At 38.2% G+C, this 24,107-nt stretch overlaps 4 protein-coding genes across 5 annotated transcripts; 3 read left to right on the forward strand and 1 right to left on the reverse strand.

Annotated features, from left to right (window-relative positions):
• Positions 1-5,284, forward strand: LOC111467571 (gibberellin 20 oxidase 1-like). 2 transcript variants are annotated; one of them, XM_023112532.1, is made up of 3 exons: positions 1-609; positions 4,392-4,713; positions 4,816-5,284. In XM_023112532.1, exons 1-3 carry the CDS (start codon positions 77-79, stop codon positions 5,113-5,115), a joined length of 1,155 nt encoding a protein of 384 aa, XP_022968300.1. In that variant the 5' UTR covers positions 1-76; the 3' UTR covers positions 5,116-5,284. The 2 variants fall into 2 exon arrangements, with proteins under 2 accessions (XP_022968300.1, XP_022968299.1); XM_023112531.1 differs by lacking the exon at positions 1-609 and adding an exon at positions 3,723-4,315.
• A 3,676-nt stretch (positions 5,285-8,960) lies between these two features.
• On the forward strand, positions 8,961-10,519 carry LOC111467570 (gibberellin 20 oxidase 1-like). Its single transcript, XM_023112530.1, has 3 exons — positions 8,961-9,553; positions 9,630-9,951; positions 10,054-10,519. The coding sequence occupies exons 1-3, from the start codon at positions 9,015-9,017 to the stop codon at positions 10,351-10,353; spliced, it is 1,161 nt and encodes a 386-aa protein (XP_022968298.1). The 5' UTR covers positions 8,961-9,014; the 3' UTR covers positions 10,354-10,519.
• Positions 10,520-12,559: 2,040 nt separating this feature from the next.
• On the forward strand, positions 12,560-15,838 carry LOC111467736. Its single transcript, XM_023112763.1, has 7 exons — positions 12,560-12,882; positions 12,979-13,010; positions 14,386-14,483; positions 14,573-14,655; positions 14,908-14,985; positions 15,068-15,166; positions 15,239-15,838. The coding sequence occupies exons 1-7, from the start codon at positions 12,799-12,801 to the stop codon at positions 15,545-15,547; spliced, it is 783 nt and encodes a 260-aa protein (XP_022968531.1). The 5' UTR covers positions 12,560-12,798; the 3' UTR covers positions 15,548-15,838.
• Positions 15,839-18,369: 2,531 nt separating this feature from the next.
• On the reverse strand, positions 18,370-20,977 carry LOC111467773. Its single transcript, XM_023112833.1, has 5 exons — positions 20,867-20,977; positions 20,428-20,678; positions 20,212-20,303; positions 19,389-20,132; positions 18,370-19,261 (listed from the first exon to the last, which is right to left on the reverse strand). Exons 1-5 carry the CDS (start codon positions 20,884-20,886, stop codon positions 18,611-18,613), a joined length of 1,758 nt encoding a protein of 585 aa, XP_022968601.1. The 5' UTR covers positions 20,887-20,977; the 3' UTR covers positions 18,370-18,610.
• Between the last annotated feature and the right edge of the window lie 3,130 nt (positions 20,978-24,107).

Consider the following 24,107-nt stretch of genomic DNA (forward strand, 5'->3'; position numbering starts at 1 on the left):
CAAAGCCATTCAGTTTCTTCCCTATCATACTCCCTTCTCAAATCTCTCTCAAGAGGGAATTTGTTTGAATTGCAAGATGGCAACCGAATCCTTATCTTCCGCCCACTCAGACTTGAACCAGGAGACGAAAGGGGAGTACCGTGGGACATTTGCTGGCCCCGACGAGTCAAAGGTGCCGGAGAGTTTCGTTTGGCCGGATGATCTTAAGGGATCGCAGGAGGTGCCGGTGCTGAATGTTCCACATATTGACTTGAATAAGTTTTTGAGTGGCAATGAAAGTGATGTTGAAGAGGTGACGAGGCTGGTGGATGAGGCTTGTAGAAAACATGGGTTCTTTGTGGTGGTGAACCATGGAGTTGATATGAAAGTAATGGAAAGTCTTCATGAGTGTATGAGTGAGTTTTTTTCAATGCCTATGGATGTGAAGCAGAGGGCTCATAGGAAGTTCGGTGAGAATTTTGGATATGCTTATAGCTTCTTTGTGAGATTCTCCTCCAATCTTCCATGGAAGGAAACTCTTTCCCTTCCCTGTGTTGCTGATGGTGAAAACTCCTCCTCTGCTTATGACTATCTTATTGAAAAATTAGGCCCAACATTCTCCCATCATGGGTAAGTAAATATTTACTAATAATTGGTTTTGATTTTTTTTTTAAGAAGTGTGAGGTGGGTTGATTGTTAATGTAATTTTTAAATAACTTTTCAAAATTTAAGAACTAACCAAACACGAATAGATATTTAATTGATTTAAAGGTGGGAAACGAGATTTGAATAGGTTTGATGGTGTTTTAGGAAGGTGTATCAAGATTGTGCGAAAGCAGTGAACGATCTGGGTATGAAGATATTGGAGGTTTTGGGGTTGAGCCTTGGCGTTTCAAGAGAATACTTCAAGAATTTCTATGAGGACAACGATTCCATAATGAGGCTTAATTATTACCCACCATGCGCGAAGCCAGAACTTGTGTTGGGAACTGGCCCTCACTGTGATCCCACCTCCATTACAATCCTTCACCAAGACAAGGTAAGTGGCTTTCAAGTGTGCGTCGATGATCAATGGTATTCAATTCCTCCAACCCCAGATTCCTTTGTCATCAATATCGGTGACACTTTCAAGGTATGTGACACAAAATTACAATTAGGGTTCTTCATTTTTCATCTTCCTTCTTCTAAACACAACTAATTTTGAAATGGGTTGTTTTATTTTTTGTGTTTTGAAGTCTCTCACAAATGGGATTTACAAGAGCTGCGTACACAGAGCTGTAGTGAATAGCGAGAATGTAAGAAAAACAATGGCTTTCTTTATATGTCCAAATCATGACAAAGTGGTGAGAGCACCGGAGGAATTGGTGGAGAAGAATCCACCACGAAAGTATCCGGATTACACATGGGGAACGTTGCTTGAAATTACTCAAAAGCATTACAGACCTGATTGCAACACTTTGGAAGCCTTAACAGATTGGATTCAAAAGGGAAAGCCGTTGGACAATGGCTCCACTATTACCGCCCCATCTGCTTAAACCTACCTTAATGATATGTCTTTGTGGCTCTACTTCTCTATGTATGTCAATAAGTGGTTCTATGTTTATGAGCTTTCTAGGGAAGAAGACCATCGTGTAGCGTTCTGTCTATGTCTTTCTTCTGTGTTGCTGGAAGTTGCAGCAAAAAAAAAAAAAAAACCCTTTATAATATACACATGTTTCCTTTTGCTGTTCTGTTCTATGTTAGTGAAGTGCATGTTTGACACTTTCCATTCAAACCAAAATCAAATCTTTATACGTTAAAATGAATTAAATACTTGTTGAATGATTAAAAAAAAAAGTTAATTGCATACATGAATGAAGTTCTTTGCTTAGAAAAAAAAATTATTGTTATTTCCTTTTAGAATTATTAGTAGTTGCTAATTTTGGGAGAAAGTTTGAAAAATTTGTTAGTACTTACACCTCCCTAAATACTAATCACATGTATCTTCTGACCACAGCACAAAAAAAAAGAGAATTGAAAACCACAAGTACTTAAGGTTCTTAACTTCAAAGGATCTCTCCCCTCACATTGTTCTTTCTGCTTAATCTATTTGTTTCGGTATATTTCGATTGTGAGTCATATCCAACATTTGGTATCAGAGATAGGATGCTGAAACAAATGTCGTCACTAAAAAGTCGCGGAGTAGATGTGACAACAATAAGGAGTGAAAAGGAGGAGAGTCTTAACGCTCCAGTATCCGTTATTCACGAAGAGTAACTATGCAGCATGGTTGACAAAAATGCATATTAACTTACAAGCACAAGACGTGTGGGACGTCATCGAGCATGGTGATAATGTCGAGAAGCGCAAGGATAGGACGATTCTTGCTTCCATCTATCAAGCAGTCTTGGAGGACGCCCTATTGAAATAGAAGAACTTGGCAAAGACAGAATGCTCCAAGTGTGTTTTAGAATTAAAATTTCATTTGAAGAAGACAGAGTTGACGGGACCAAACAAAGCTCAAGTGTGTTCTCCCTGTAGAGCATGTTTATCTACACAGAACTAGGGCGTTACAACTAGGTTGGCTAGACGATGACTTAGGAGAGAATGTCTCTAATAGACTGAGGATCTTAGGATCGGGAGTGACGTTTAGGAGGTCTAGACCCTAGTGATCCCATATTAAGAAAGAATCGAGAAGTCGGAGTAGAGAAACCTGGAGCCATAAGTCTGCTTTAAGCTACCTGGCTACTTTAGGAATCCAATAGACCTCCTTAGCTCCCAGAGGTGACCAAGACGATGTTTAAATTATAGATTACGGGCTAAGGTGATCGATTGGTATATCTCCCTAGCAAAGCATGCATGGGAAATCTCAGTTAAGATTAAGGCACTAAAGCTAATGCGGTTTGCACATTGACCTAGATCAAAACGTTTCCAGTATACTCTACACCTTAGGATCGTGAGCGGCGATCAGAGGTCTAGATCTGAGTGCACCTAGAGACATGGATTAGCCCCGTGGAGCTAACCCCGAGCGTCCTGAAAACTAGTGAAGAAATTTAAACTGCCAAGAAACCCCTAAGAACCTAGTAGGCCTCCAAAGGTAAACCCCTAAGATTGTAGCAACTCAGCAAGACGAAGGTAACCTCCTTTTCCCCTCCCGTACCAGTATTGACGAGCTAGGCCAAGGTCGGTTAGGGTTGTGTTACCGATAGTTCAATTGGTTTGCGGTGCACAACATATCCATTTTGAGAAGAAATGTAAAAGGATGCATGTAGCCTTATTAGCTCACAAGTATAGGAATGGGTTTCCATTTGTGTGAAGAAGGCAATTGGAGAGCTTAGATGGAAGGTAAAAAAAAAGCATAGAAAAGCATGTAAAAGTAAAACAAAAAACTTGAACTACAAAAGGACGAAAATTAGAGAAGGTCCATACTAAAAAAAGTTAAGAGCATGCAAGAATATGGTGATGCATTGCAAAATGTTAAGCATGCAGGTATGAAAAAGAACAAAATTAAATGATTTTAGAAAACAAAAAAAAGGAAGAGACAAAATCAGAAAATAAAAAGACATTTTTAGGGCCACATTTAAAGGGAGTTGTTAATTTGATTCTCATCCCCTTTCAGAAAATCAAAAGAGCTTTCACTTATGAGTAATTTGGAAGAAGTGACAATTATGTGTTGTAAGATGCATGTGAGGAGGAGAGAGAGAGAGAGAGAATCCCAAATTCCCAACTTACCCTTCCTGCCACCCTATATATCTCCCCAAATCCCACCAATCTAAATCCATTCAGTTTCCACCCTTATTCTCTCTTCTTTGCATGCAATGGCTTTGAACGGCAAGGTGGCAACCGAATCCGCTCCCTCAAACTTGAATGAGGAGATGAAAGGGGAGTACCGTCCGCCATTTGGGGGCTCCGACGAGTCAAAGGTGCCGGAGGATTTCATTTGGTCGGAAAAGTTTGAGGCATCCGAGCTGCTGCCGGTGCTGGATGTTCCAACTATTGACTTGGAAAAGTTTATGAGTGGCGACAAAAGTTATGTGGAAGAGGCGACAAGGCTGGTGGATGAGGCTTGTAGACAACATGGCATATTTTTTGTGGTGAACCATGGAGTGGACATAGAAATGATGGGCCGTGTTCATGACTGTATGAATGAGTTCTTTACAATGCCTTTGGATGTGAAGCAGAGGGCTAAGAGGAAGGTAGGTGAGAGTTATGGATATACCAATAGCTTCTTTGGGAGATTCGCGTCCAATCTTCCATGGAAGGAAACCTTTTCCCTTCGCTGTGTGGCTGCTCAGAACTCCTCCGCGGCTCATGACTATGTTCTTGACACTTTAGGCTCATCATTCTCCCATCATGGGTATCTAAATTCCACTATCTCTACGTATGCCTATTCAATTCTTATACTCTTTTTTAATTGCTTGATGGTGTTTTAGGAAGGCGTATCAAGAGTGTGGGATAGCATTGAACGAGCTTGGTACGAAGATTGTGGAGCTTTTGGGGCTTAGCCTTGGCATTTCAAGAGAATACTTCAAGAATTTCTACAAGGACAACGATTCAATATTGAGGCTTAATTACTACCCAACATGCGACAAGCCAGAGGTTGTGTTGGGAACTGGCCCTCACACTGATCCCACCTCCGTCACAATCCTTCACCAAGACCCTGTCAGTGGCCTTCAAGTGTGCTCCAATGATCAATGGTATTCAATTCCTCCAAACCCAGAAGCCTTTGTCATCAACATCGGTGACACTTTCACGGTACGCCACACAAAATTACAATTAGGGTTCTTCATTTTTCATCTTCCTTCTTCTAAACTCGACTGATTTTGAAATGGGTTGTTTGCTCTTGTGTGTTTGAAGTCTCTCACGAATGGGATTTACAAGGGCTGCATACACCGCGCTGTCGTGAATTCCATGAATGCAAGAAAATCATTGGCCTTCTTTCTGTGTCCATCGCATGACAAAGTGGTGAGAGCACCGGAGGAATTGGTGGAGAAGAGTCCACCACGAAAGTATCCAGATTATAAATGGCCAATGTTGCTTGAAATGACCCAAAAGCGTTACCGACCTGATTGCAACACTTTGGAAGCCTTCAAAACTTGGGTTCAAGAGGGAAAGGCGTTGGACACTGGGTCCACTATTACCGCCCCGTCTGCTTAAACCAACCGAAACTCCCTATGTATGTCAATAAGTGGTTCTTTGATTATGAGCTTTCTAGGCAAAAAGAATATTGTGTAGCGTTCAGTCGTCTATGTATCTCTTCTATGTTGCTGAACGTTGTAGAAAAAAAAAAAAAACTCTTTAATATACACATGTTTCATTTTGCTTACCTTTTGTTCTATTATATGCTAGTGATGTGCACGTTTGACACTTTCCATTTAAACCAAAATCAAACCTTTATACGTTTAAATGAATTAAATACTTGTTGAATGATTAAAAAAATTAATTGCATACATGAATTGAGTTTGTGAGTTAATAAACTTTACTTATTAAAAAAAAATATATTATTGTTAGTTCTTTTTACGAGAATTATTAGTCGTGGCTAATGGAGAAAGTTTGAAAAATTTGTTAGTACTATGAGGATCGCACAACAACGCGCACACTCGATTTAGATGAACACAAATAATAGGATAGAGAAATGCAATGAAAATATTGGCTAAAAGATTTGTATTGATGACTACACGTATGTACAACAATAGAATACAGGGAATATAGAAACTACATTTTCAAACATGTGTCTGAGTTATATATGGTTCAGCTAATTATATATAACTTTACCCCATATAACCTTCTCCTATATATAACTAACATCTACGTATAGTTTTGATAGATATAGCTTTTTACTATAGCACTATTTATGACAACGGTCTCCGATTACTTTTGTAAATACTAATCACATGTATATTCTATTCACAACAAAAAAAAAAAAAAGAGAATTGAAACCCATTAGTACTTGATGTTCTTAAGTTCAAAGGATCTCACCCCTCAAATTGTTCTTTCTGCTTAATCTATTTGTTTCGGTATATTTCGATCGTGAGTCATATCCAGCATTTGGTATCAGAGGTAGGATGCTGAAACAAATGTCGTCACCAAAAAAGTCGCAGAGGAGGTGTGACAACAATAAGAAGTGAAAAGGAGGAAAGTCTTAATGCTCCAGTATCCATTATTCACGAAGAGTAACTATGCAGCATGGTTGACAAAAATGCATGTTAACTTACAAGCACAAGACGTGTGACAAAAAGCCAGTATCCGTTATTATTATTATTATTTTTAAGAAGACCGAGTTGACCAGGGATCAAACAAAGTTGAAACTAGAGAGCAACGTGCAGACACTCCCATCAAGACGCTAGCAAGGGTTAAATTTCCAGTAGAATTGTTAGTAATGGCTCTAACTTGTGGAAAAACTTGAAATTTTTTTTGTGTTTTCTCCCCTATAAATATTGAAGGCTCTATTTACCACAAACAAAATAGAATTAAAAAGCACAAGTGTTTAAAGGTTCTTCGGTTCAAATAATCTCTTTCCTCAAGTTGTTCTTTCTCCTTGATCTATTTGTTTCGGTATATTTGGATCGTGGGCTATATTCCAACCAAGTTGTATCTAAAATTTTTAAAACTTAAACTAAGTCCTTGAATATAAAACTTAAACAAGATGTGTTCTAGATAGGGTAATCCCCCGATATTTTCTTGAAATTCCCAAAAAAAACTTTATCCTAGAATTTGAAAATGATGGCCCATTCCACCAAGGGAATGAGGATGGACATGAGGTTGGATATTCCAAACCCATATTTATTTGGAGGTTTTATAACATGATCATCATTTGAAATATTGTCTTACCACCTACGACAATCTTCCTCTTTTTTTAATGGGTTGTACAATTTGTCTTTCTCTTACTTGATCTTATAAATTCAATTTTTTGATGTAATTTAGACGTGAATTTCATAGATGGGTGGATTTCATTCAAATTTCCTTAAAAAACTATCCAAAATGGATATGGTTAACATGGTTCTCACATCATCTTTGTCCTTAATGAAACATTGATTTGGTTGTTATCCTTTTGTGACATGTTGCAAAGAATACCGAGAGACAAGAAAATGAATCTTTCCTCACTTTTTGATAAATATCTTATAAGATACGAAGTTTTAGAATAGGTCGAGATCTATAAGAACATAAGACAATTTTCTAAAATTTAAGGAAAAAAAATAATAAATCCTCTTTAAATCTAAACAACATATATGGATATTGTCATCCACCATGAATTCTTTGTGACATGGTTAAGACATCTTATTTCGTATCATTTCCTTACCTTGGGTGGTTAGAAAATGCATGTTAAGAAGGAAGGGCAGTTTTGAATGGGTATGTATTGTATGTATGTTATGGTAAAATTACCATTATGCCCCCAAAATACGAGTTGAGAAATATGGATGAGTACGTTATGTATGATGTAAGAAATTACCAAAATGCCCCTATGATGAGATTTGTGATGAATGTTGTTTTATATGCTTTCCTCTATGTTAGAAAAGATGATGAACTCTATGATTAGTGCTTGATTGCTTGTATATGTGCATGTTATAGTATTTGTTAACTCCAAATGTGTTCTCTCTGTAGAGCATGTTTATCTACATAGAACTAGGGCGTTACAGCTAGGTTGGTTAGACGATGACTTAGGAGAGGATGTCTCTAATGGATTGAGGACCTTAGGATTGGGAGTGACAGTTAGGAGGTCTAGACCCTAGTGCTCCCATATTAAGAAAGAGTCGAGAAGTCGGAGTAGAGAAACCTGGAGCCATAAGTCTACTTTAAGCTACCTGGCTACTTTAGGAATCCAATAGACCTCCTTAGCTCCTTAGCTCCTCTGGGTTTAGGGTGATCGATTGGTACTCTACACCTTAGGATCGTGAGCGGCGATCAGAAGTCTAGATCTGAGTGCACCTAGAGACATGGATTAGCCCCGTGGAGCTAACCTCGAGCGTCCTGAAAACTAGTGAAGAAATTTAAACTGTCAAGAAACCCCTAAGAACCTAGTAGGCCTCCACAGAAACCAAGGACGACCAAGGTAATTCTTCAGACTGATGGTAGTGTGACGGCGTCATTAGAGTCTCCGTTACCTATTCACTCCTCGATACCTGTTCCTGAGGGGGGGGGGGGGGGGGNAGACATACGGGGGCGCTCCCCCAGGCTTCGGCGATTTTATGGTCTCTTGAAAAGGTCCACCAACGAACCTTTCATGGACGATGTTCAGATTACCAGACACCATTTTGTCCCTATAGTGTATACGAGGTCGTTCCTCAATTTAGGTCACCGGTCATTCACTACATTATCAAAGTAAGCTGACAAGGTCAAAGAGCAGAAAGATTGTTGCAACTCAGCAAGACGAAGGTAACCTCCTTTTCCCCTCCCGTATTAGTACTGACGAGCTAGGCCAAGGTCGGTTAGGGTTGTGTTACCGATAGTTCAATTGGTTTGCGGTGCACAACATATCCATTTTGAGAAGAAATGTAAAATGATGCATGTAGCCTTATTAGCTCACAAGTATAGGAATGGGTTTCCATTTGTGTGAAGAAGGCAATTGGAGAGCTTAGATGGAAGGTAAAAAAAAAGCATAGAAAAGCATGTAAAAGTAAAACAAAAAACTTGAACTACAAAAGGACGAAAATTAGAGAAGGTCCATACTAAAAAAAGTTAAGAGCATGCAAGAATATGGTGATGCATTGCAAAATGTTAAGCATGCAGGTATGAAAAAGAACAAAATTAAATGATTTTAGAAAACAAAAAAAAGGAAGAGACAAAATCAGAAAATAAAAAGACATTTTTAGGGCCACATTTAAAGGGAGTTGTTAATTTGATTCTCATCCCCTTTCAGAAAATCAAAAGAGCTTTCACTTATGAGTAATTTGGAAGAAGTGACAATTATGTGTTGTAAGATGCATGTGAGGAGGAGAGAGAGAGAGAGAGAATCCCAAATTCCCAACTTACCCTTCCTGCCACCCTATATATCTCCCCAAATCCCACCAATCTAAATCCATTCAGTTTCCACCCTTATTCTCTCTTCTTTGCATGCAATGGCTTTGAACGGCAAGGTGGCAACCGAATCCGCTCCCTCAAACTTGAATGAGGAGATGAAAGGGGAGTACCGTCCGCCATTTGGGGGCTCCGACGAGTCAAAGGTGCCGGAGGATTTCATTTGGTCGGAAAAGTTTGAGGCATCCGAGCTGCTGCCGGTGCTGGATGTTCCAACTATTGACTTGGAAAAGTTTATGAGTGGCGACAAAAGTTATGTGGAAGAGGCGACAAGGCTGGTGGATGAGGCTTGTAGACAACATGGCATATTTTTTGTGGTGAACCATGGAGTGGACATAGAAATGATGGGCCGTGTTCATGACTGTATGAATGAGTTCTTTACAATGCCTTTGGATGTGAAGCAGAGGGCTAAGAGGAAGGTAGGTGAGAGTTATGGATATACCAATAGCTTCTTTGGGAGATTCGCGTCCAATCTTCCATGGAAGGAAACCTTTTCCCTTCGCTGTGTGGCTGCTCAGAACTCCTCCGCGGCTCATGACTATGTTCTTGACACTTTAGGCTCATCATTCTCCCATCATGGGTATCTAAATTCCACTATCTCTACGTATGCCTATTCAATTCTTATACTCTTTTTTAATTGCTTGATGGTGTTTTAGGAAGGCGTATCAAGAGTGTGGGATAGCATTGAACGAGCTTGGTACGAAGATTGTGGAGCTTTTGGGGCTTAGCCTTGGCATTTCAAGAGAATACTTCAAGAATTTCTACAAGGACAACGATTCAATATTGAGGCTTAATTACTACCCAACATGCGACAAGCCAGAGGTTGTGTTGGGAACTGGCCCTCACACTGATCCCACCTCCGTCACAATCCTTCACCAAGACCCTGTCAGTGGCCTTCAAGTGTGCTCCAATGATCAATGGTATTCAATTCCTCCAAACCCAGAAGCCTTTGTCATCAACATCGGTGACACTTTCACGGTACGCCACACAAAATTACAATTAGGGTTCTTCATTTTTCATCTTCCGTCTTCTAAACTCGACTGATTTTGAAATGGGTTGTTTGCTTTTGTGTGTTTGAAGTCTCTCACGAATGGGATTTACAAGGGCTGCATACACCGGGCTGTAGTGAATTCCATGAATGCAAGAAAATCATTGGCCTTCTTTCTGTGTCCATCGCATGACAAAGTGGTGAGAGCACCGGAGGAATTGGTGGAGAAGAGTCCACCGCGAAAGTATCCAGATTATAAATGGCCAATGTTGCTTGAAATGACCCAAAAGCGTTACCGACCTGATTGCAACACTTTGGAAGCCTTCAAAACTTGGGTTCAAGAGGGAAAGGCGTTGGACACTGGGTCCACTATGACCGCCCCGTCTGCTTAAACCAACCGTATCTATGTCTCTCTATGTATGCCAATAAGTGTTTCTACATTTACGAGCTTTCTAGGGAAGAAGAACATCGTGTAGGGTTCGGTCTATGTCTGTCCTATGTGTTGCTGGAAGTTGCAGTTAAAATAAACCCTTTAATATCACATGTTCTTACTTTGCTCATCTTTTGTTTTGTTATGGGGGTAGTGATGTGCATGTTTGACACCTTACATTCAAAACAAAATATATTTTGTTTTTTTTTTTTTTCTCACTCCATACTAAGTAAAAACAACGTCTGAATCCAGATTTCTCTTTCTAAAAACGTAAAGATGAATGGAAGAGGAACAAAATCAAGTGTTCTTTTCTCTCTTGTGTTCGAGTCTTAGTGATTTTCAATTGCTATAAATAATTGGAGAAGGAGGAGGGATGTAAGTTTTTTTTTCCCTAGATGTAATGTCCTATTTTCCTATTAAAAGTAAGTAAATATGCATGCATGACATGTGTCCTATGCACGAAAAATTTAGTAATATCGGCTTAAGCCAACAAAGTAAGTAACTCTACTATCGACTTGGTTGGACAAATTGTATTATGTATGATCATGTGTGCCTTGTGCCTGTATGCTATGTTGTTTGATCCTATGCTATGTCATATATCAAGGCTATTATAAGAGTTCAAACCCAATGTTAGTAGATATTATCCTCTTTGGGCTTTCTCTTTCGGGCTTCTTTGCTCCTGTATGCTATGTTATGTCATGTATAAAAGGTATGTAAGCTCCTGTATGCTATGTTATGTCATGTATAAAAGGTATGTAACAGCCTAAGCCCACCACTAGCGGATATTGTCCTCTTTAGGCTTTCCCTTTCGAGCTTCTAGGCCATGTATGCAGATATTGTCCTCTTTGGGTTTTTCCTTTTGGACTTCGAGGCCCTCTATGCTATGTTATGTCATGTGTAAAAGCTATTGTAACAGCCCAAACCCAAGCCCACTGTTGCAAATATTGTCCTTTCTAAGCTTTCCCTCAAGATTTTAAAATGAGTTTGTTAGTGAGAAGTTTCTACACCCTTATAAGGAATGTTGGGATCTCACAATCCACCCCTTTAGATGCCTAGTGTTCTCTTGCACACTATAGGTTTCCACTCCCTTATACGTAATGCTTTGTTTCCCTCTCCAACCATAGAGAGGTTTCCACACCTTTATAAGGAATATTTTGTTCCCCTCTCCAACCAATATGGCATCTCACAATCCACCCCCTTGGGGACCCAACTTCCTCGCTAGCACATCATAGGTTTCCATCCAACCAGCGACAAGTTTTCACACCGTTATAAGGAATGCATAGCACACCATAGGTTTCCACACCCTTATAAGTGTAATGCTTCATTCACCTCTATTCCCCTCTCTAACTAATGTGGGATCTCACAATCCACCCCTCTTGGGATCCCGGAGTCCTTGCTGGCAGACCATAGGTTTCCACAACCTTAAAAGTAATGCTTCATTCCCACAATCCACCCCTCTTGGAGGCCAGCGTCCTTGCTGGAACACTATAGGTTTCTACACCCTTATACGTAATGTTTCATTCCCCTCTCCAGTTGAGGAGAGGTTTCCACACCCTTTATAAGGAATGCTTCATTCCCCTTTTCAGCCAGCGAGAAGTTTCCAAACCCTTGTAAGAAATATTTCATTCTTCTCTCCAACTAAGGAGAGGTTTTCACAACCTTATAAGAAATGTTTGTTCACATCTGCAACATCTATGCTATGATATGATCATGTCATGTTGTATAAAATTGTTATGAATCGACGCTCTATGATGTATAAACCTTCATAGACCATGTTATAATGATTCGCTATGTATGAAAGAATGTATCAGTCATTCACAAACTCATTATGTTATAGATGAATGGAAATTTGTTTTGCATCATAAATTATGCCATAATTATAAGCTATGGAGACCTCATACATATTTTTGTTCCACATATATCACGATATTTCCCTATTATGATGCTCATTATGATGAGCATGTATGTACATACGACTTATAATTTACCACATTTATTGTTATTGTTTCTTTTTTTCTATTTTTAGTCTGAAAATATGTGAGTAAGATTTTAAATATAATATAATATCTTTAACTTGTATTTTGAGAATGAATTTATTTTTATTTTTGCCAGAAATTGCTGCGGAACATTCTCTTTATCCACGTGCGTAGCACGAGCGATGCAATCGGTCAACTCGCGGATGCAATTGCTGGACCTCGACGTTTCATTTTGCCTGCGAAACTGAGCTTGCTTTCCCCCACGCAGAACCCAGTTTCCGAGATCTTGCCATCGCCATTTTTGAGCACTGAGTAGACGCTTTAAGGAACTGGGTTTTTCTTGTTTGGGTCAAATCCAAAATCCTTTTACGCCATTTTCGTTTCTGATTCTGATTCCCACAACAATTCTTTTATTTTTTCTCTCGGAATAAATGGGTTCCGATCCCTTCCTTTTGCCTGAGATTGGTCCTGATGGCCTTGCCAGGGAAGCTCCTGTAATTGCCTACACTGAAAAGGTATTCGATCTGACTTTTGGGCTACAAGATTTTTCTTAATTTAATTCTTATTTTATCTTTTCAGTTTTGCTTATTTGTTATCGGATTATGTTGCAGATAATCGAGGAAGGGCGTCTTCAATTGAGAAAGTACGAATTTCTTTTATTACCTTTACAGATCTGGTTTTTCTCACATTATAACTCTCTTTATGTATTTATTTGCTTATGATTGGTAAAGTAGAAGTATTACTTGTTATTCTATCTTCCCTGTTCACGGAAATTTTAGTGTGGGGCGTTATCCTAGGTACATTCTTACATGGTAACAGATATGGATGCAGTAAGTCTTTGTTTATAGTTTATAATGCATGAGTGTGGGATTAATGGTACTTGACTTGAGGAAGTCTTGAAGGAACCATCTTGGCTTAGTTAGTCTTTTTTTTTCACTTGGTGTATTATGAGTTTGTGTTGTAACCTAAAGTCAAAACCTTCGATGCTTTGATACCACTTGTTGTACCAAAAGGTCACAACCATTTGATACCACTGGTTGTACCAAAAGGTCATAACCATCGTTGCTCTGATACCACTTGTTGTAACCTAATGTCAAAACTCTTAATGCTTTGAGATACCAATTGTTATGGAGTAGAACGAATGTCTAACCTCTAAGCTATGTTCAGGTTGATGGTTAATTAAGTTAAGATCAATGACCTAGTGATATGTAGCAGCTAACAAATATTGTCTATTAAGCCCCCTCATCTCTTCCCGACGTAGTGAATTACTTATAAGGGTGTGGAAACCTCTCTTTAGTGGATGTGTATTAAAATCTTGAGGAGAAGCCCAGAAGGGAAAGCTCAAAGAGGACAATATCTACTAACTGTGAGTTTGGATTGTTACAAATGGTATCAGAGCTAGATATCTGGTGATGTGCCAACGATGACGATGGCCCACAAGGGGGGTAGATTGTGAGATCTCACATCGCTTGGAGAGTGAACGAAACATTTCTTATAAGAGTGTGGAAACCTCTTCCTAGTGGACGCATCTTAAAAACCTTGAGGAAAAGTCCAAAGATGACAATATCGGCTAGCAGTGGGCTTGAATGATCTGAACACGGGGAATTTTTATGTTTGGAAAAGATTTTTCCCATCATTCTTAAGTTTGAAGTTGGTATAGACGAATGAATGAAGGATAACGTTGAGGCAAAGTTGAGGAGGGTGTTGATTGGGGGAAATTGAGATATCCGAAGCATTGTAGGATAATGTGATCATTTACCATTGATTAACTCATAATGATATCTCAGACAGAGTTGATATTAGTTCCAACATCTCGTGTTGCTGATGGTTGTGATATTTGACGCCAATACTTAAAGTTGACAAGAACATAGAATTAGCAGTAGGATTACCACTATGGTATGACTCTTGTTTATCATTCTGTATTCTGTACACTCTTCATCAAGTTCCTTATTTTTCTTTTCTTACCCATATCGTTAAATGGGAATTTTGTTTATTGTTTGGGTCGTAATTTCATTCAGATACATTGATGAGAATTATTCTAAGATTCGAGATGTTGAACGAGAGTTGGCAGAGCTTACAATGGAGATGAAACTCACATCTGGTCCAAAAAAAGCAGGTTGAGCTTACTGTCAGTTGTTTTATATTGATTATTGGTTTTCATTAACTGGCTTTGGCTGACCACCAAGCATGGTTACATATCTCTAGCACTCGAACTTCTGCGGAAGAAAATAGAGATGTCAACGGAAAGAATACATGCCGCCAAGTTGAAGGAAGAACAAGCAAAGAAGGTTTGCCCCTTGTCAATTTTTACACGAGTTTAGTGTAATACATTCATCTAGGCTGAGATCTCACACCGGTTGGAGAGGAGAACGAAAGGAAAAGTCCCTAGCAGACGCATTTTAAAACCTTGAGGGGAAGCCCGAAAGGGAAAGTTCAAAGAGGACAATATCTACTAGTGGTGGGCTAGGGTCGTTACATGGGCTTTCTTGTTTAGATCGTTAATTGGAATTTAAGAATTGAGTCTGATGTTCTCCCTTCAGGCTTGGGAAGCAGCGTCAAAGGTCGTGCAGGACGAGGAAGCAATTAAGCAAAAGCTGTGTGATGACTTGAATCATCTGGTACATAACTTCGCATTATATTTGGTTATGTTAAAACTAACAAACACAATTTCTTGATAGTACTGTCGTTTATTCTTAATAGGTTCAAGAAAGCAATAATTCGCAGTTGACAAGGCTTGAAGAACTAAAACGAAGAATGGAAGCTTTGAATTCAAACCGAGTATCAACCTCTGTTTCTCAAGTAATGATGTCTGCTTGTTAGCCATTAACATAGCCCTGTTGAGAGATATGATGTAAAACATATGGCTTTCAGGTTACACAAGAAGGCCAAACAATGAGGAGTGCTCAGAACAGCAGAGTTGCAGATTCTTCTGGAGTTGCTACGTCAACAGAAACAACAGGTGCAAAAGCAAATGAAAGTGCACGTATTCAAGCAGTCAGTGGTGATGCTCCAGTGGTGAATGGCCAAAATCAAAAGCCATCTTCTGAGACAGAAGTAAGAGGGAAAAAGAAAAACCAGTTTCATGGAAGAGGGAAGGGAATTGGAGCAGTGCCTAAAGGAAGAAGCTCTGCAGACTCTGGGTGGACTGGCTCTGGGTTTGACGTGGATGGTAGGGTATAAGCCCAAGCTCTATACTATCAACTTTCCAATTGTCAATGTCAATATTAATACTCAATCAACTGTCAGAATGGTTCGTTTATTTAAACAACACCAAAAGAAAAATAAGTTTATTATAGGGTGGAATAGGAACTATACTCTTAGCCCCCATTTTTATAGTGTTCTTATTTATGCTTCTTGTTCAACTTGTTCCTGAAAGGTTAGTGTTTCCTGTACTGTCACTAGCTTGCCTGTTGAGCTGATTCTTCCATTAATGATATTTGACCAAACTAAGTTCAAACAATTTAGAATTCATTCTTTGAGGTGTTTGTTGATCGAGGAGTTCCTAGAGAGGTTTTTGTGGCATACCCGAATTCACGTTGTCTTGTGGAGTGGAGTGAGAGAAACCATAAGACTTTTATAGGACTCGAGAAAGGCTCTAGTGATGTGTGATCTCTTGTTAGATTCTATGCTCCTCTTTGTGTATCGGTGACGACATGTTATTTTGTAATTATTTTTTATGCTTATTTTGTAACGGTCCAATACCATTATTAGCAGATATTGTCTGTTATGGCCCGTTTCACGATTTTAAGACGCGTCTATTAGAGAGAAGTTTTTACACTCTCTCCAACTAATGTGGAATCTCATAATTCACCTTTATAAAGAATGTGACGACAATACATTATGGGTCATAGTGGACAAAATATGCTAACGGTGGGTTTAGGCTATTACAAGTTACAAATGGTATCAGATCCAGGATGATGTATCAATGAGGAGGTTGGGCCTCCAAGGGAGATGGGTTGTGAGATCTCCTTAGCATATGTGTTTTAAAAACCATGAGGCTGATGGACTTAGACTATTATAAATGGTATCAAAGCCAGACACGGGTGTATCAACAAAGACTTGCAATTGAAGCAAAGGTAGAGCTATATTATTACTGCACTCCATGATGCATTAAACCTTCAGAATTTTCTGTTCATAAATCATTTTGAATTATTATTTATAAATTTGAATTATAGGATATGATTTCGGGTGGGAAGGTTGAAGGCAAACCCTGTCACATGCATTTAATAAGTATTAATTATATTATAGTTTTTTTTTTCAATTTTTACACAGACCATATATAAAATGAATTAATACACACACATATTCATTATCTTACCCCACATGAAGTTTGATGTGTTTGAATTTTCCCGCTCGATTATATGAATTAATTTATTTTATAAACATAATTAAATATTTGTTTATTAATTTTATAATTTAATTATGCTCATGTGTGACATTATTAAAAATTATTTCCACTCATACTGTCCCCTGACTCTTATTATATATAATTTACCCCTTCTGAATTTCACAGTTATTCAGCACCTTCCTCTATTTTTCGCCCATTTTAAATATTTGTAGTCATGGAATTTGCATTCAAACCCCTGCCAACATTTAGTTTTGTACTTCAGCCCCTGCACTTTCCTTTATTTCCAAGTTGCACCCTGCCTGCTCCTTTTTAATTATTTCATTTTTTGCCTATTTGTTTATTTATTTATTTATTTATTTATTTATCGTGACCACATGTCGGCCATACCTTATCCACATTGGACATCAAACCTTAAATTACCTCTCTGCATGCAATGTCTCTACTATTTTAATCTTTAAATATATATAAGATTCTTTTTTTTTTTTTTAAATGATAATATTACTGTGGTATAATTGAATGTGAGAGATTTTAAATTTACCCATATTATCCTTCTCAATTATAAATTTGATCTTGTAATACCTAAAGTTTATTAATAAAGTAAAGTAATTTTTGTAATGAAATAAATAAGTGATTGTCGTTCGTTGTACTCTATGGCTGGCAACAATAGCAAAATAGTAGACCGAAGGCATGGAAAAATGACCAAAACGATATTTGCCGAAATTTGTGAATTCGTCGAAAGTTATCGAGCTTACCCTAAGTTGAGCATAGGTAAAATAAGTAAGTTGAGGTATGGAGGACCGACCCAAATTTTCATGAGTGTTGGCAAGTTCTTGAGTGTCTGTCAAGGGCTCTCTCACATACCTTGGAGTGCCTAAGAAAAACATGTAACTTTTAAGTATGAATAAAACACCGAACGATCCAACCAACCAACCAATGATATAAGACTTAGAAACGGACTAAGAATTAGAAATAAGCTATTTACGGAGTATTTTATAGTTATGCTACTTTAATCTTTTTAAATGAAGTCTAGAGGGAGCAATCAAGACGAAGGTGTAGACGAGCTGCGGAGCTATAGGGGCCAAACTAGATTAGTGTCTTGTCTCCTCACATGATGTCTTATTAACTCAGTATTTTATGTTTAATTGTTTTGAAAAAGTTGTGTCCCGTCATCTTTGAAATACTTGCGATGTTTGATTTGACGAATATTAATGCGGGCAAATTCTAAAAAGTTTTAAATTATTATGTATGTTCAAATACTCCTAGTCAACAAGAGACGGTTTGTAACTCGAGTCTATCGAAAAACGAGCCGTTATAAATCTCTGTTGTTTAAAAAAAAAATTAGAATTTAGTCGTTATAATAATTTTAACGTTAAAATTTTATTTTTATAATTTGAATTTATAGGTTAAGGTAGTCTAATGAGATAAGAAATATAGAAAGGTGGTCCAAGAATCTCTGTGAAATTGTCAGCATCTGTATTAAGAACATATAATATAGTTTAGTGACTTTCCGTAGGCTTGAAAAGGCACAATATTAATATAATTATAATCTCCATTTTAATTTCAAATATTATTAAAATATTATTTGAATTTTTAATAACTTTAAAACTAAATAATCTCCATACGAATTGGATAATTAAAATATTAATTTACACTATTAATGAAATGGATTTCTTTTTGTAATTTAGGGAAATTTAGGGAGAGAAATAAAATTTGTACAGAGGAGGACACTCTGCTAATAAATACTGTATTTTTCAGAACCGAAAAATCTCAGTGCTTGTCTGGCGGGTCAACAATCCACGTGTAACTCCTACGCTGCAGTTTAACCCCAGCTATGTGGGTCCCGATCATCCAAGTGGCATCTCCCACGTGATTCTTCTGCCATTTCTGGCCACCACCTAAACTAAACCAACAGCGCTCTCTCCGACTCGAACCTCCCAAACAAAACGCACCGTTTCGTTCAAAAGCTCCTCCACCACCCACTCCTCGATGTCTTTCACTATCCCTTCATCATCTTCTTCAAAGCCAATCCCCAAAATGTCCATATCTTTTTCAATTATCCCATCTATGTCCTCCATCACCTCACACTTCGCACGTGGGAACTTCCCAACTTTCTCGCATACTTTCTCCACCACCTCCGCCCAACGCTCCGCTGCCGTCCGCCGGTACGGCCTACGCTCGATGTACGGCTTCAGCAACTCTTCCACCAAGTGGGAGAGTAATTTTCTATGGGTAATTGAAATATTATGATGGGTGTTGCAATTTTCAAGGAAATTAACAGAGGAGTACACTGATGTGGAAGTAGTACTACGGCGGAGGAGAATTTGTCTAACGTACTCCACCTCTGCCGTGATGTCGTGGTGGTTACGGCGGTTGGAGGCGGCGGAAGCGGTTGTGATGTTGATATTATTAATGGGTGGTAATTGGATGACGTGTTGGTGATGATGAAGAATTGGAAAGTGGGATTGGTGGTTCGATGACTGCAGGCATCGCTTTGATTCCTTACCGCCCGTCTGTACTGCAGCTTGATTCCGATTGCACGGCGGCGGCTGTAAAAAAATAAAAAAAAGAATATCATATTGTCCCGTTTAAGCATAAGAAAGAATAAATCCAGGATCATTTCAAATCAGGCTTACACGACAAAATACACCGTCACTTTGTATGAACCAAATTTACCTGCATTGGGGTTGGTTTAATGGGTGAGGAAAATGGGGGGTTTTTCTTCATGACAACGGTCGGAACAGAGCTAAAGCTCAAAAGCTTATCCGACAATGGAGTTTTCTTAAGAGGACTGTCAATGGCGGCCTTGGTGATTCTCGAGGGGACAACAAATGGCTCCTCTTGCTTATTACTCTTCTTCAACGCCGCCTTTGATTTCACTTTTTGCTTCGGTTTGTTCAAATTCTTCGGCTCCACTACTCTCTGTCTCGGAGATACCGAAGAAGAAGATAATACCTTTCTGGGTTTTGTTTGGTTAACCATTTCATGATCTCTTCTTGCGTAGTTGGTGATATCATTGAGGCCACCTTTTCTACTCATACTTTCTTTGATTTGCTTCACAATTTCCTTAGCGTAATGGCTTGGACTTGGGCTTGCATTTTCTTTATCATAATTGGGGATTTGAAGTGAAAGGCGTGGGTGATAATTTTCCACGTTTGATCTTCTTTCACAGGAACTTCTTGGGGTTTCCGGTAAGGAACGAGAGGCTGTTCTCTGCTGCTTATGAAGAATTGGGTAATTAAGAGAAGAAACGGAGGCTGTTCTTGGTGTGGTTGAAGGAGAGTTTGATTGAGGAAGAAGATCCAAACCCATTAATCTCGCCACTAAAGTCGGCGTCTTGGTGCTAGGAGAGTCGCCGGAAAATTTCTCCTTCGCCTCATTATTTGGTGATCCTTTGGTTTTGATTTGAAGAACACCCTTCTGCAATTCCATTACAATTTGTTTACAATTTTGTATTTCAATATGGATTTTTCTCAAGAACATCAATCAAATCACTTACTGGGAAATGCAGAGCATCCTGTTTTTGTTTTCGAGTACATGATAATGGCGATTCTTCGTCGGATTCCAAACTGTTTCGTGGAGCTTCAGTACCTGAATTTTTCAGAGACCCATTACTCAAAATCCGATTTTTTTTACAGAATCACAGAGAGAATAGAAAAATGAAGAAAACCCATGATTAAAAATCCAAACTTGGACGAAATTATAAACAAGAAACCTGTGGAAATACGATGATCAAGTGGGTTGAGAGAAACAGGGCGCGATGGAGGCGGAGGGTGATGGTGTTGATTCAAAGGATGAAAATCAAAGAGATGAAACACAGCGCACATACAGCCAGCAGAAGTAGAAGAAGCTTCATGATCATCAATAACACCATTTGGATCCTTATTAGCTCTGGCAGTTCTTCCGGCATGTCCGGCGGTGGAAGACCTCTGCTTCCCCATAATGGGCAAACCCCTGGCTTTAGAGCTTCAATTATGAGGAAATGGAAAGAGAGAGAGATTGTTTGTTATATCGCTCTCGAAAAGCGGATGAAATGAAGCATATTTATATAAGGCAGGAGGATTAGAATGCAGGAATTTAAGTACACCAACAACGAGTATGATCATTGTTGTTCTGTAAAATTGAGGTTGATAGTTATTTTTCACTGAAATTACCTCGACTTTCTATCCGCCATTGTTGCAGAAGCAGACAGTTTCTCCCTCTTGGGTTACTGTTTTACACTCACTCCCAAGTTTTACTGCACCGATACCCAAAAAAACCATAACCCTTTTTTCTCTTTTATCTTTCTCTAGGGAATTGAAATGGCTGAAGGGAATAAGTGTAAATACGATGGAGAACGTACACTTGGTTGCCTTTGCAGTTAGCAGACGTGGGCTGGAAAGCTGCTTCCTTTTTAGCCTATTTTTCCAACAACGCCCGTATTATATTCTTTGGTCTGTTATGTATATTCATCGTTCTAACTCAATGTGTCTCTGTACGAGGGAGAGATTTCTACACCCATATAATAAATGTTTTTGTTTTCCTTTTCAACCGATGTAAGATTTTACAATTCACTCTCCCTTGGAGACCTGACGTTCTCGTTGGTACACCGCTTGGAATCTAGCTCTGATACCGTTCGTTTTGACTCGTTGCATATTGTCATTAGCTTCACAGTTTTAAAATACATCGACTAGGGAGAGATTTCCATACTCATGTAAGAAATATTTTGTCTCTTTCTAACCGATGTGGGATTTCACAATTCACTCTCCCTTGGAGGTCCGATGTCCTCGTTGATACACCTCTTGAGGTCTAGCTCTGATAACATTTATAACAACTCAAAGTCCACCGCTAGCAGATATCGTCCGTTTGGACCCGTTGCATATTGCCGTCAGTCTCACAGTTTTAAAGTACATCTAATAGGGAGAGGTTTCCACACTCACATAAGGAATGTTTTGTTCTTCTCTCTAACCGATGTGGGATCTCACAATCCACCTCCTGTCTTTGTTAGCACACCGCTCGGTGTTTGGTTCTGATACCACTGATAACAGCTCAAGTCCATTGTTAGTAAATATTGTCCGCTTTGTCCTGTACATATTGTTGTTAGTCTCACAGTTTTAAAGAACGTTTCGTTCCCCTCTCCAACTGACGTGAGATCTCACAACCATACCCTTTGAACTTTGAATGTATTATGATAGATATAGTAATAAAAAGCGTATCAACATGGTTTTGGGAAAGGAATAAAAATGAAAATGAAAAGCTTTACACTAAAGTTGGATAAAGAGGGAAACTTCTTGTTTTTGTGTGCTGAATTCAAACAAGATTTGATGAGAAAATGTATGAAAAGATTAAATAAAGTTGAAAGTATATTAATACTATAGTTTTGGAAATGCATGTGAAGGGAGGTTGTTTGGATATGAGACATGAGAAGGCATAAAGAGGGATATGGAGGACAGTATCAACCTGTAAAGTGCTCACTTTTAATCCCACTTCCAAACATACAGACAAACCCCATCTCAAGTCTATTCAATCTTTGGTCTTAAACCCTTTTCAACGTCGAGAAATTATCGAAAGAAATTATAAAATAAATCTAATATGTCGATACAAAAACTTCTCTTCATAATATAAGAGCCAAAACTCACTGTTAACAGATATCACCGTTTTTAAAACGTATTATAAATTATTTCTAATGGATCTTCAGCTCCCTATGTTATTTGCATATTTCCTATGAATAAGTAAAATGCTACCAAAATAATAACAATAATAAATAAATAAATAAGCTATTTTTGATAAATCTTAGGTTATATAAAAAGAAGATAATAGTTATGCACATTATTCTAGGACAATGTCTTGTTTCAGTTTCAGTTTTTGGGTAAAAACTTTGCAGATTCCCTCCTTACAATAATATTCCTTTCAACTTAATCCTCATCTCTCTCTCTATATATATATATTTACTACATATATATATAGAGAGAGAGAGAGATTTAAAATTCAAAAGTTTGGGAAGTATTGGAGTGGTAGACATATGATTATGGTGAATTGGAGTGACATGCCATTGATGCATTCTTGTTCCACCTCTAAATATCACTCACACAAACACTCGTGAGCCCACACACATCCTTATGTCGTCCGAATCATGCTTTTCCGACTTAAAAGCGTTACTATATGTAGGTAAAAAATGACTTGAAAATGTAAAGCAAAAGTTCGAGTATATGAAATCATAAGTTAAAATGTTAAGAAACAAAGAATTTTTTGAATGAATAAAAGAATTTTTTGAATGAATAAAAGAACAATATGCAAAGTATGAATTCGAGTTTGACTTTGTATTCATATACTTTTGTAACATTTGAAAAGAAAAGAAAGGTAGTAACAAGAGAATAAAAATGTTCAATAAGTAGCATTACTTGAAGGTTGACTACTTGTACACGGATGTATTTTGATATATAAGGGCCTTGTGAGGTCAAATGCCAATAGAGGTTAGTTTACGACCTTTGGTGGTATTAGGTCTATTCCAACTCAATATTTCAAAAAATATATTTTGACCAAACATGAAGGAGAGATACCCCGAAGCTAAAGTAGTTATACCGTCTGTATGAGTCAATCTTGTAAGACAACACATCATTAGAGGTTAGTTGACGACTCTCTTGTAAAACTTGGTCTATATTACCATAGTATCTCTAACAGATATTGTTCGCTTTAACTCGTTACATATCGTCGTCAGCATCACGGTTTTAAGACGCGTCTACTAAGGAGAGGTTTCTACACCCTTGTAAGGAGTGTTTTGTTTAACTCTCTAATTGCGAGATCTCACAATCCACCATGCTTAGAAGCCCAGCTTCCTCACTAGCACACCGCTAAGTGGCTTGTTCTGATATCATTTGTCACAGTCTAGTCCATTACTAGTAGATATTGTTTGCTTTGCCTCGTTACGTATTCGTCATAAACCTCACAATTTTAAAACGCGTCTATTAAGAAGAGGTTTTCACACCCTTACAAGGAATGTTTCATTTCCCTCACAATGCCTCATGAAAAACACATGTAAGAAGAAATGCAGTGAAAGACAATTGTCACAACAATCACCATAAACTACAGACTGTCATAATCATTCAAAACCAGTTCACTCAATAATTAGATCCTTCTCATCGTCGTGCTAAATAACATACTCAGACAAATCACGTACGAAAGAGAAATACTTTAAAATTGAAATTAAACACATTAGATATTTGATAGGCATTACCATTCTAGAATCATGGCAGATATTGAAGTCATCAATTTATGGAAATTTGGAGAAATGGGTATTGTCGTTTCGATAAAACGCTTCAAACTTGTGAATCAAAATTGAAAAATATACTTGAATGGTGCACAAGAACACAAAATTGGTACTATTTGGAGATAGGAAAGTTGAGAGAAATGGGAGTG

Source organism: Cucurbita maxima, unplaced genomic scaffold (assembly GCF_002738345.1).
Source record: "Cucurbita maxima cultivar Rimu unplaced genomic scaffold, Cmax_1.0 Cma_Scf00034, whole genome shotgun sequence".
NCBI classification, from domain to species: domain Eukaryota; kingdom Viridiplantae; phylum Streptophyta; class Magnoliopsida; order Cucurbitales; family Cucurbitaceae; genus Cucurbita; species Cucurbita maxima.

Bases quoted from the DNA above. Each gene is read 5' to 3' on its own strand.
- LOC111467736 (XM_023112763.1), top strand. From the start codon at position 12,799: ATGGGTTCCGATCCCTTCCTTTTGCCTGAGATTGGTCCTGATGGCCTT. The intron at 13,011-14,385 runs GTACGAATTTCT...AATTTCATTCAG, and splicing joins GGGCGTCTTCAATTGAGAAA to ATACATTGATGAGAATTATT. The intron at 15,167-15,238 runs GTAATGATGTCT...TATGGCTTTCAG, and splicing joins TATCAACCTCTGTTTCTCAA to GTTACACAAGAAGGCCAAAC.
- LOC111467570 (XM_023112530.1), top strand. From the start codon at position 9,015: ATGGCTTTGAACGGCAAGGTGGCAACCGAATCCGCTCCCTCAAACTTG. The intron at 9,554-9,629 runs GTATCTAAATTC...ATGGTGTTTTAG, and splicing joins TCATCATTCTCCCATCATGG to GAAGGCGTATCAAGAGTGTG. The intron at 9,952-10,053 runs GTACGCCACACA...GTGTGTTTGAAG, and splicing joins ACATCGGTGACACTTTCACG to TCTCTCACGAATGGGATTTA.
- LOC111467773 (XM_023112833.1), bottom strand. From the start codon at position 20,886: ATGGCGGATAGAAAGTCGAG. The intron at 20,679-20,866 runs GTAATTTCAGTG...TCATAATTGAAG, and splicing joins ATGGCGGATAGAAAGTCGAG to CTCTAAAGCCAGGGGTTTGC. The intron at 20,133-20,211 runs GTAAGTGATTTG...ATGGAATTGCAG, and splicing joins AGGATGCTCTGCATTTCCCA to AAGGGTGTTCTTCAAATCAA.
- LOC111467571 (XM_023112531.1), top strand. From the start codon at position 3,777: ATGGCTTTGAACGGCAAGGTGGCAACCGAATCCGCTCCCTCAAACTTG. The intron at 4,316-4,391 runs GTATCTAAATTC...ATGGTGTTTTAG, and splicing joins TCATCATTCTCCCATCATGG to GAAGGCGTATCAAGAGTGTG. The intron at 4,714-4,815 runs GTACGCCACACA...GTGTGTTTGAAG, and splicing joins ACATCGGTGACACTTTCACG to TCTCTCACGAATGGGATTTA.